Here is a 12,078-nt window from a genome sequence, read left to right on the forward strand (position 1 = left end):
GAAGCTGCTAAATAAGAGAACAGAGAAGGAGAAAGAGCACAGTAGAACCAAGAACAGATAAATGCAAACCTAGCCAACTTCCTCAACCATTGAAGAGCATGAAACCCAAGAGCAGGAAACCCAAGAAAACTACAACTACACATATTCAAGCATCCCAGATTCCAGAGTCAGCTTGTCTTCTCCTTAATGACACAAAGTTTCTTAAAACTATAAAGATTAATTTTATTTTTCTTTGCAGGGGGACAAATTACTTTCAATATGTTTTCTAAAGCCCTGAGTACACATATCACACAATTACTGACCCTGCCTTCAATAAATAATTCCATTTTAGCTCATATTTTAATTACAAACAGTATAAACATTTAAGATATGAAATGTTTCTATTGTGAAATGGTTAGGACCACAGTAATCCTCATGCCCATCTCACAATAAATTTATAGCAGTAGCTTATATGCTGTTATTATTCATTACTCAAATTGCACACACACACAAAAATCCAGTAGCTGACTTGCTGACAGAGCGCAAAAGCAGTCTCTGATGCTTCCCTTGGTTGAACAGTCCTCTAATGGACTATATTAATTTGCCCTTTGGTCTGAACAGAAAGCTTTTGCACTGTATGGTGTGGATGAGCTCATCCTTTGTACAAACACGGTGCAACCTGCAGCACGCAGTGACAGCCCCCCTGCCACACTGGGTCCCAGCTACCACAGCTCAGCAGAGCAAGGGGACAGCGCGTCCAGCAAACAGCACCTGTACCTGCCACAACACCACCTTGTTGACAGCCATGTGCACAGCACATGGCTCTGAAATGGGGCAACAAAAGGAAGCTGGTGCCCTACTTAATCCCATGAGGGACAGGATGCTATTTCAATCCTATAAATGTAAATGTGCCAATGAAAGATTGGAGCACTTTTTTTCACTGGCATTTATATCAGCTGCACAAGAAGCCCAGATGCTCCATCAGTATCAACACTGATAGAAAGATACTACTTTTGCTCCTGTAATGTGAAGCATGGAGGCACCAGAATTACCCAGAATGGGACCATGTTTTTTGTCTACTGCTCCACTGAACTTCAGTTTTCCTGTTCATTTTCCCATCCATATTCATTCAATCCCATTTTCCATGTAGATGGCTCAAGGTCCCAGCTGGTTCTTCAACAGAAACATTTAAAAGCTTCACATGCCTGTGTGACAGCTGCCACCAGGGTAGGTTTTCTGACTCCCCCAAATAACCTCACAGTGAACACCAGTGTGGGGTTACAGAGCTCCCAAGTCTCTGGTTTGGTGAGCTGGTACAACCTGACAGCTCCAAAAATAGACTCATTTCTATTCAAAACTTCTGCCAACATGGCCTGAGTCAAGAGGACGTTTCTTTTGCACTTGAATAAAAGCATTGGCACATGATGAAGAGCAAGAGAGCAGTGAGATGAAGAGCCACGCCAGGTAAGATCTGGCCCAGTGCTGCTCTTTGGTGCTACAAGAGGGACTCAGGTCAGCTAACCTCATGTACTAGAGCATCCAAAAGGGAGAAACCAGCATTTTCCTCTCTCCTGTTCAGTGGCTGAGAAAGTTCATCTTCCTCATTCATCCCTGCAGCAGCTGTGAGAACACTGCTGAAAGCACACATAACACGAAGTACAGAGAAAAACTCTGGAAACCTCCGGAGAGTGCCAGAGATCCTATCTGTCTCCTGCACATGACACCACCATCAGGAAAAACAAGAATCTCTTCTTCATCTAGACTTCTAAAACACTTTTTCATTATGTCCAGAAACAAATAAATTTAAAAAGCTTTTCTTACTGCAAGTTAATTTAAAATTCAGATGGGAGCAAGGAAAATGCACGTGATTTTGAGAACTATTACAAAAAGGTAAAAAACCTAACTGATGTGACTAAGGACTTATTTCATGTATGTGAAAGACAAGCACAGAAAAAATTATTTGAAAACAAGAGCTTTGGCCGATCTTCATGGCAGATTTTTAAATACTTCCATTGCTGGATAAGATTTCACAGTTTCATATTAAATTTCTAAATACTATCTACCAACACTAGAAAACAAGTAATATAACACATCAGACAACACAGAAGCTATCACACTCCTTCTCCTCAAGTTTATTCCTTTCTTATTGGATTATTACCCTCTAGTAACATGTACAAAAAAAAAAAAAAAAAGGGCTACAAATCCCGTTCTAATTGATTAATTACTTTTAGGTACATGAGAATCTACTTTATTCTAAACCCCTACAGACCCACCACCTTTCTTCCCAGAAGAAAACTGCTTTCTCCTTCAGCAGCACCTTTTAAAGATGACTTTATGAACAGCAACAGTAGCCTATACCACATAACAGTGGCTAGGGTTCCTCAGAAGGTTCCTAGTGGTTCTTGGTCCCTCAGAAGAGGGATGTGAAACCTGCACTTTCCTCTGCAGCCATGGGAAGAGGACTGCTACACACACTTTGTTTCAAGAAGAGGTTCAAAGCCTCAAATATAAACAGGTCCCTTAGTCAGACACACATGCAGATAAAGATCTGGAGAAAAGCAGCAATTAATACACTTTTCTTCCTGTGTTCCCCATTGACTGACTTCTCTGAGGAGCACCCTAGTTTTGAGAATTTTCCCTGCCTCTCCTCAGACATACCAGGGAGACAAGAGAAGGGCCATTGCACCTCCCGCAGCACGTGAGCATCCGGGAAGGGCAGTTCCCCAAATTCAGAAGTGGCAGATTCCACAGTGGTAACAACCCCAGCCTTCCCTTGCCCATCAAGGGGGAAACTTGTCACATTGAGGTAACAAGACACCACCTCCACAGAGCAATACAAACACCAACTTTGCTTTCTTATTATTCACTGTTTGTCATGGCTTATAAATTCATATGGGAGCAAGGATATTATGGGACAAGTTTTCAAACACTTGTCTTTAATAAAAAACAAAGTCATATCATCTCATTATTTTCCTGTTTGTGGAGTTACAGGTATAATCATTCTACATGCAATTTCTTCAAAGAGTTGTGCCATATCATTTACTCAGATAAAGAAAATCCATTGTAAGCCACAGCTGTCATTTGGCACTGTCATTAGCATTGAAATTCAGGAATTGGCATTCTAAATTGCCTCCCTTATGACATGCACCACTGCCTGATACTCAAATTCTGGTTACATTTGACATCACAATTCGGAGAACAAAGTACAAAGAAAACAATAGGTATTTTTAGTCAGATCTATACAAATCCAGGTATTTACTATCTTTATGTATAAAAAAATTGTAGTTTTACCATTTTCATTTTATGTTACAAATTTGAGATGTCCATATTAAATTTTGAAATAACATTTCCTGAGTTATTTCAGTAATTTGAAAAGAAAAAAAAAAAAAACCAACAAAATCCACCACAACAAACAACAAAGACCAAACGAAAATTTAAAAAAAAAAACACCTGAAAGCAGAGACTAGTAGACTAATGATGGGGTTTGATTTTGTTTGTTAAATGTCAGGTCTATAATGAAGCACTCGACTGAATTCATGTGTGCTTCTGCAAAAGCAGTCCCAATGTGAGCGTAACTTTGTCTTAACTGCAGCAGGACTTTCTCTGTAGAACAGATAAAATAATCCACATCCCAAGTGACTGTGTGCTCTCATTGCACTAAACTGACACTACAGAGCTCTGTCCCAGCCCTGCTGCCAGCCCAGGGCCTCCAGCACTGTGACCCCGGCTGCTGGCACAGAGACCGCAAACCAGAGCGAAGAGGATGAAGCCAACACATTGCCATGGTTGCTGACCCCCAGACATCACACACCCATGTGACAGTGGTTATTGCTTCTAGTCACCAAAGAAAGTCCAAATATATTTGGATATTAGCATAGCACACACTAGCCCAAAAGCCCACAAGCGCAAAGGTGATTCCCGCACTGGTTTCACCGAGTGCACTCACAAGCAAAACAACTTTTCCAACTTTATAATATGATGATTTTACTGCATTTGTCAGAAACAAGTAGCAGTCTTGCAGGTATGTTACAGGCCAGAAAGCAATGTAATCCAGCACTGTCTGTCATAGTTTTCTTATTACGAAAATGTAAACAAAATAGATATTGCTAGCATGCATGAGTAATCTGCATAATTTTGCAGATGGTAGATTTCATGCAAAGTGCTATTTGTACAGAGTCTGTGCTGACAAGTCATTAACTACCAGTTGTTAGTAGGAATATTAGCATAATGTTCCAGACTCTTTTGAGTTTTATCATCTCAATCAGGCAAACAGTATCTACTATCTAAAACAAGAAACAGGTATTTATTTTCTTTCAAACTAATCAGATAAACCCCAGCCTTTTCTCAGTAGCTACAAGCAGTCTCTGCAGGAGAGTAAAAAGCTTCTCAAAGAGGCATCATATTTTCTTATTCCTACAAACAATCATGATTTAAGAGATATCATTTAATGTTATCACTGAGGCTGACAGAATTATGCCTCTTGCAGATTGATTGAAAACTTCAGAATCTCTGGGCTGTCATGCCAGCACCTTTTCTCATTTTAAGTGGTTTTGAGAAATAAAAAAATAACAATCAAATCAAACACAAACAAACCACCCATGAGGCTGTTTGTTCTATTGAATTGTACAGGAAGCAATGAAAATGCAAATGAAAATAGGACTTTGCATTTCCCATTAAGAAGTTAAGTGCTATAAACCGCCCGAGCTGAGCTACTGGTGCCCCCATGTGTTTAACTGATTTTACTGTTCTCCTATGCATGGTATATTAGTCCTAAAATCTGCATTATACACATATTCCCCTTCCCTCCCCCCAAAAAACCCTTAAATATTGTCACAAACTTATAAGCATGCAAGGAAAAAAAAAAAACAAAACCAACATAGGTGGTCTCTTACTTCATGAATTCTCTTCCAGGCAGAAAAAAATTAGTTCTGTGTTCTTGAAATGTTGAAGGCATTTCTTTATTTGACTCTTTGTCCTTTATTAACATAGATACAGCCCCCTTCTTGTCTATAGAAAAACCAAATATAGTCCAGTGGTATTGTACAGTATTTTAGTGATAAACAGCAACTAGAGAAACACAGCTAGTCATTAAAAATTCCTATTTTGCTTTTCTAGGTTTTTTCTCTTTTTATATAGACTGCTAAATGACTCTAAGGTAGCTTTCTGAAAAGATTAATTAGCAAGAAGACCAAATATTATTAGAGAAATTAAAGTAGCTAGTATGGCTTTATTATTTTTAGAAATAGGGGTGGGAGCAGAAAGAAAATCTGTTCAGCAAAACCCAGCTGCTTCCATGATACCACCTCAGACGTCAAAAACATCTTTGCTTGATACTCATCACATGGGACCTGCTTGGCTTCTGCCACACTGACGCGCCACACACCATCTATGGTACACTAGCACAGGGCATCAGCCAGTAAACTCCCATTTTTGTGACGTATTTATCCTATGAACCGCTTCCACTGAGCTAACAGAGCCCTAGCAAAGGAGGGGAGTTAACGCTGCTTCCCCACCTCCCTGGGGGCTTGGTGGGGAGAAGCCACCCTCCCCGGCCAGCTCATGCTGACACAGAGAGAAGCGCCACTGCATCACAGGCCTCTGGACCTCCAAGCTCTCCTTGGCTTACACAGCAGCTTGAACTGCACAGTTATTTATTAGTAGGTGAAACTCTTTGTCAGGCATTTTCTAGACTCTACTCCTATTTTAGCAGTTTGGTCTGACTTTACAGGTAAACTGGCAAATGCAAAGGGAAGGAGAAGAAAACAAAAACAACCAACTAAGCCCATGCATTTATGGATTTCAACATAAGGCAGTAATTTCTTCCAATTAACAAGCTGTACTCATTTTTTTCCCCCTATCCATCAACAACAATAACAACAACAACAAATAAAAAACCACCAAAAAACAAACACACTATCTGGTCACTTAGGAAAGAAAACACATGCTGCTAAATGTACTTTCTGGAAAGTGCCAATCTTTTAGTCATCTTTGGTACAGAGCAAGTTTGTGACTTAACTACAGCCAAGGTGGTCCTAAGCTTTTTTTACGTTGTGGGGGGAAGACCATGTATAGTTCCTTGCAACACACCCATCCTCTGGTTTTTAGCATTTTAAAGTAAAAATATGATGATTAATACTGGAAAAAATGTAGATAGTTGAGATGGAAAGTGGGCATAATTAGGAAAACTGCTTATGAGCTAACAGTAATAGTATTTTTGTTACATATAAAATTACTAAGATCTTATTCAGCCGGAAAAGGTTATTCTATTACTCACTCAAATTTGCAAACATTTCGTAATAATCAGGCTGCTAGTATAAAGCGATCGGTATTATGGCAGCCTAAATTTGTTTCCAAATTCCAAAGCCACAGAAATTAATTTTTACTGATAGCACCTTGTTTGCAAGTGCACACATAAAGCGTAAAATCCTGGCCTTCTGAAAATTAGTGGTACTTCTGGAATCCCAGTTCGACTGAAGCTGACAGCATCCTCAGCTGCCAACACTGCTGCAGGTCTACACTGCTGGGGTAATTTCTGACAAAAATATCTGGGTAAGTAAAACAGTTTTCTGTAGGAACACACTAAATTTATTAAGCTCCAATTGATAAAAGTTTTTATGCTGAGATGCAATACCTGGTAAAAATGAGAGACAGATGCACTCCAGAGCAGCAGATTGATGATGAGGATGCTGGGATGGGATGAACCAGGTTTTAAACTGTGCATGTTGGTCACTGCAACCTACAGTCTTAAAAATGGCTGGAAGTCAATGCTCCTGGCAGCTCAGAATTTCTCATAAGAGTTTCATACCTAATTCTACCTTACACTACTTTAAGGCAAAAATTACCCATTTAAGACAGCACCTCAGGAGACTAGTTAGTGAATTACCATTTTGCCATTACAGCATTTAGGATGAAAACCCTATTTTGCTGTGACATATTCCAACTATTGTTAAACCTCCTCCTCCCCTTCCCCCTTAGTTTTCCCTTCTATTATATCATAGCCTTTTTAAGCATTTCCACACAGAATTATTAGCCAGGGACTACAGAGTAACTATGTTGTGGAAAACTCATAGGTGAGTCCTTCAAAATCTGAAACCTGGTACTGATGCACTCTAAAACCACATGCAGCTATTTTTTCTATAGCTCAACCATAAATTACTTACTGTTCATATAGATACCACTGGGAACATTAATCACAAGTCCTCTCTCCATCCTCAATACTCATCAGCTGACACCTGTACTACAGGCACAGGGGTTTTGCTTAAGTATTACAACCCATGACACTGTTCCTTGCACTGCTCAGTTTACCGCCTTGCACATTGGTCAAGAAGTACCTGAGACACAAGCAAGCTGTAAGAGCTCACCAATATCAAATGTTTTTTTCCAGAAAAAGTCCTGCAGGTCTGTTTAGCAGATCAGAAACTGGAGCTTCCTCCTCTGAGGAAATTGTTTCTACATCATGTGATGGAGTTTCACAAAATATATGTGTAACATCCAGCCTGCCCCTCAACCAAACCAAAGAAAACCCAGTTCAGAAAGGTTACAATCCTTTTACTATATTGAGCATTACACTTCATCTGCCCACAGCAGGTCAGTGTCTGATGGAGCCCTTGTTCAAATGCTTCCTGTCCTCACTCCCTGACAGAGGACAAAGTCCTTGCCTGAAATCCAGTTCCTGTTCTGTTTTGTTCAGAAAACATTGGCTGACCGGAGCCACTGGGATGTCAGGAATGTCAGTCCCCTGGCAATAACCCAGTAGTGGGCAGACTGTGGGTAAAATGCTAAAACTGCAGTTTTTCAGGCAGATACTGCATGTGGAAGCATTACATATGGGAATCTCTTACAGAACTAGACTGCTTTGAATAAATACCCTACCAGGCCATTTTAGCAGTTGTGTTTCCCAAGTAGACACCTGACAGAAAGCCACACACATTACACAGGTTTTATCTCAAATTACAGAAAAATAAATATTCAAAGAGGATGAAACAGAGCACTGTTAACCGATTAGTAATTGGTATATTAAATTCTGAAGTATTTTACAAGGTAATAGCTAAAATCACTGGTACAGAATGAAATGCAAGTTTTGTTGGATTAGTTATCCTGTAATTCATGTTCTGTATTTAAAGATAAACTCATTGTGAAAAATTACTGAATTATATGTACTTAAAAAAAAGGCAGTATGAGAAAATATTGTGTAGAATAACAAAAAACATGTTAATCTTGTAACTGGAACCAATGTTTTCAGAACACTTTCTTAAGTTGAAGTTTCTAATCAGATACTTAAAAGAGATATCTATCTATAGACACATATTACCACAAGAAAGCAAAAGAGTGATTACTATCTGAAAAACGTACCACAAAACACACTATGAAAAGCAATGTTTGATATGAAGGTCTGATTTGTCTGTTTCTACACTGATTGATATTGTTCACCTCACAAGGCTTTTTTGCTTTTGCAGAAATTTCTCAATAGGCTGTTAAATATCCATGCTAGACTTGAAAAATGAGTCAGGCTCATCTGATCAAGACGGAAATGTTAAATATTATAAAGAAACTGGATTTATCACCTTTCGGTTTTACTCTGTTATATACATAAAAGGTAATTTTATTTAACACTAGGGAAAAAAAAAAAAGAGAAAAAAAAAATAAAAGATCAACCTGCTTTTGCAGAAAACTGCATAGATCACTGGAAAACTAGTGTCACTCAAGTCTCACAAGCACCAGAAAAGTTTCAATACATAATCTGGTTTTGCAAACCTTGTAATTACAAAGTAATGGCAAAGAGCTGAGATGAAATTATTGTCAGAGATCCAGATTTGCTTATTTTTTCTAAGATTACAAAAAAGGAAAAAGTCTGGGCAAAAGGGAGATGGAGAATCAAATTACTCTCTTCTACCAGTCTGTCCCAATTGATACACATACAAACACTCATAGAAGAGGAAAAAAAGGGCACAGGCCGAATTTTGATCCTTTAGTCTAATCTCAATCATTTAAGTTTGCAGAAAAACATATGTCAATCAAAGATTCTTTAGAAAATACATAAATTTAGGTCTGCAATTATCTGGTAGAAATGCCTCTGCAGCTTTAATCCTCTCCTCAGTCACCATTATGGCAATTTTATCTCTGTGGCTTACATAGGCTGGAGATCTGAAAAGGGACAAATGAACAGTACAGACTTATGAACTGTGAAGTCTTGCTACACTGCATCAAATTGGTTTAATTCCCAAAGAAGCCTTGAGTGTTTCTTCTCTGGTTTGGGGTTCACACATGAACTACAATATTGGGAGTTGCATACCGTCAACATTTTGCTGTAATCCCAAAATAAAAGCTAGTTTGTTACAATTCAAATAGCAATAAATTGCAACATTATCCTAACACCCTAACATTTGAGCCAGATATTTCAGACGGTTTGCATAGTTATAAAAGACTGATTCCAAGGAAAATTTACTCATACTGGCCAAAAAAATGGACCTGAGCCAAGAGCATTCACCATAGCACTAGTGTTGAGGTGATACTTGGGGGACAGGGAGGGGAGCACCCCATCCTTTTCAGTCCTGCAGCTGGAGCCCTGGCACCCCCCCACCTGCAACCTGCATGCCCCAGCATCGACCCTGTCCCATGGGGTTCTGCAGCATATAGGGAGAACCCCTCATGTAAGATTTCTCCATTTACCTCTCACACCACAAACATGTGATCTCTTCTGGTCTGCAAATGTTTGTAAAAATCCATGAGATTTGGATTCTATAGGTCACATTTGTTTCATGTGAAATGTATATGTGATACATGGACTACTGGGAAAGAATTCAGTAAACCTGTTGTTTTGAGGTACTAGAGACCAGACACATCTAAGACATGATCTTTTTCTACAAAGCCTGTACATTAAAAAACCCCAGTACTACTTCTGCCAAAATCATTACATTAAGGAAAGTAAAAGACGGATGATGATTTTAAAACAAAGATCAGGCAACAACCTGGTGAAGAAATCTGTGATTCAAGCTCAGTACATTCTGCATCTATATGCAAAGCATTAATTATTTTGAAAGGATACTAATAAATTCATCATAGTTCAAAGTCGAAATTAGCTACCTTCAATGCTCTGTGGACCAACCAGATTCATAGCCTGGTGCGCTGGATATTCTACCCGAGGTCTAGCAATGCCCAATTGCTCCATAACCCCATGGAGGAGCCTTTGAATATCTGCTTCGGAAACCCTGTCAGGGGTCCTAGGGCTGTGGCTGAAAGCTGAAGCCAATCCAAATGCCAGCAGAAAGATCATGTTATAAAACAAGGAAGTTGTCATTCTGGTAGTCACTTTTATCCTGTGAAAAAGAAAATAATTTGATTATAAATAACAGTGGAAAAAAAGTCCATTGGGCATGCTAGAAATAACTTCTGATCTTACTACTGCACACTACAGTTCAGTACTACAGCTTCTAGGAGCAGCTTAAAATCTAGCCAGTTGAAAACTGGGCTGAGGGGTTGAAATAGGAGTATAGTGGATATGTTCTCCTCTTCTGAAAAAAAAAAAATTAAGTAGCAAACTGCAGAAATCAATTTTCTGAATTGCATTTGCCGATAACATTCATTAACAGTCACTGCAAACAAAATGGACCCACTGTTCCATTTAATGAGAAAAGATTTCCCCACCCCCTCTATGTTTATTATGTTGTTTTATAAAGCTCTAGGCTAAAAGCAAAAAATTCTTCAGCCACGAACTGTGTTTTCTAAACTCTGTGCTTGCATTGCCTGAAAAATGAGTCACCAGAAATTACTGAACAACCTGGATTATATTTTAGTACCACCTTAAGACAAGAGGTTTCCTACTTCATATGCATCATCTTCCCAACCTGAAGTAAACAGGCTTCATTTATTGCAGTGAATCCATTTCACTAAATAGCTACTCACTGTAGTAATTAGGGGAGTGAAGGGAGAAAGGAAAAAAAAAAGGCAAAAAAGCACACCACTTACTTTCCTCTTCGAGAGGCTGAATTTTAATCAGAAGGCTTGTTTCTTAAAGCTCTTTTTGCCCTCTCAAATAATAATTCAAATGCAACACTTCCAATCCCTTGAATAAACAACAACAAAAGCCTCAAGGTCCTCTTTGCCTTCCTTAAAACACACCCAGCTGTCTGCTTTCGCCAACCAGACGTTTAAATATGTTTCACTGCTCCAATCGCCCCACATAAGGCACCTGAAAACGTCTTTGAGGCAAAAATGGCTGAAAAAAACCATGATAAACATATTTCCTGCTACGCCCGTGCGCGGCTCCACCGCCCCCCGCCCCATCCACCATCGCTGCACCCGCCTCTGCAGGAAAGAGCCGCACATACGGCGAGCGCCTTTTTTCTTCTGAGAGGAAAAACCTGCTTCGTGCACAATATTCCCCGCTAACGCGCACACACAGAGCGCTGCCGCTCGGCTGCCGCCACCGCCCCGCACCTCCGTGTTGCCCGCATGGAGAGCTGGACCGCGACCCCCGCCCTTCCCCCGGCGTCCGGGGCAGCGGCTCGGAGCCCCCCGGGCCAGACTGGGCCCCGCCACACTCACCTCCCACTCCCGCAACGGCTCTGACAGTGCGGCGGCTCCGCGGCCGCGCATCCTCCGTGCGCAGCCGCGGCCCCTCGCCCCCCTTCCTTCCGCAGCCGGGATCCACCAGCTGCTCGTAGATACCTGCAGCGCCCGTGTGCTCGCTGCAGGGATTCGTACGATTGAGAACATGACACAAAGCTTGGAGGGAATAGTCAAGATCTCCCTTTTCAGCTGAAAAAGTCTAAAAATAAACGGAAGGTTTTGAATGGATTAACAGCTACAGACATAAGGTATTATGGATTCCTGGGATCACATCCATCTTCCTGCTGTGATTTCTCTCTCCCTGGAATAATACGATCAGAGGTTTACTTAAAGAATGATAATATTACCTTGCTGCAGGTGTACAAGGTAACAATATGGCAAACACCTCTCAGCACTTGTAGGTAAAGGTCTCCAGGTTAAGCAAATCTATATACACAATCCACAGCAGAGGTTAGCAAAGGCAACTGTTAAAGGGTCTTGCTAAATTAAGTTCATAGTTTAATAGCACTTGGCAAAATGGTCATTTCTAAA

General features: G+C 40.2%; 1 protein-coding gene across 4 annotated transcripts in view; it reads right to left on the reverse strand.

Moving 5' to 3' along the window:
- The window catches only part of SCG5 (secretogranin V), a 30,877-nt gene extending 19,214 nt beyond the window's left edge, over positions 1-11,663 (reverse strand). Inside the window, exons 1-2 of one of the 4 annotated variants that reach the window (XM_065838715.2) lie at positions 11,524-11,663; positions 10,063-10,295 (exon numbers count right to left, since the gene is read on the reverse strand). In XM_065838715.2, coding sequence (XP_065694787.1) covers positions 10,063-10,276 — 214 coding nt within the window. In that variant the 5' untranslated portion in view covers positions 10,277-10,295; positions 11,524-11,663. The other 3 variants (XM_065838713.2, XM_065838717.2, XM_065838714.2) reach the window with 3 other exon arrangements.
- Positions 11,664-12,078: the final 415 nt, after the last annotated feature.

Source organism: Patagioenas fasciata, chromosome 5 (assembly GCF_037038585.1).
Source record: "Patagioenas fasciata isolate bPatFas1 chromosome 5, bPatFas1.hap1, whole genome shotgun sequence".
Classification (NCBI taxonomy): Eukaryota; Metazoa; Chordata; class Aves; order Columbiformes; family Columbidae; genus Patagioenas; species Patagioenas fasciata.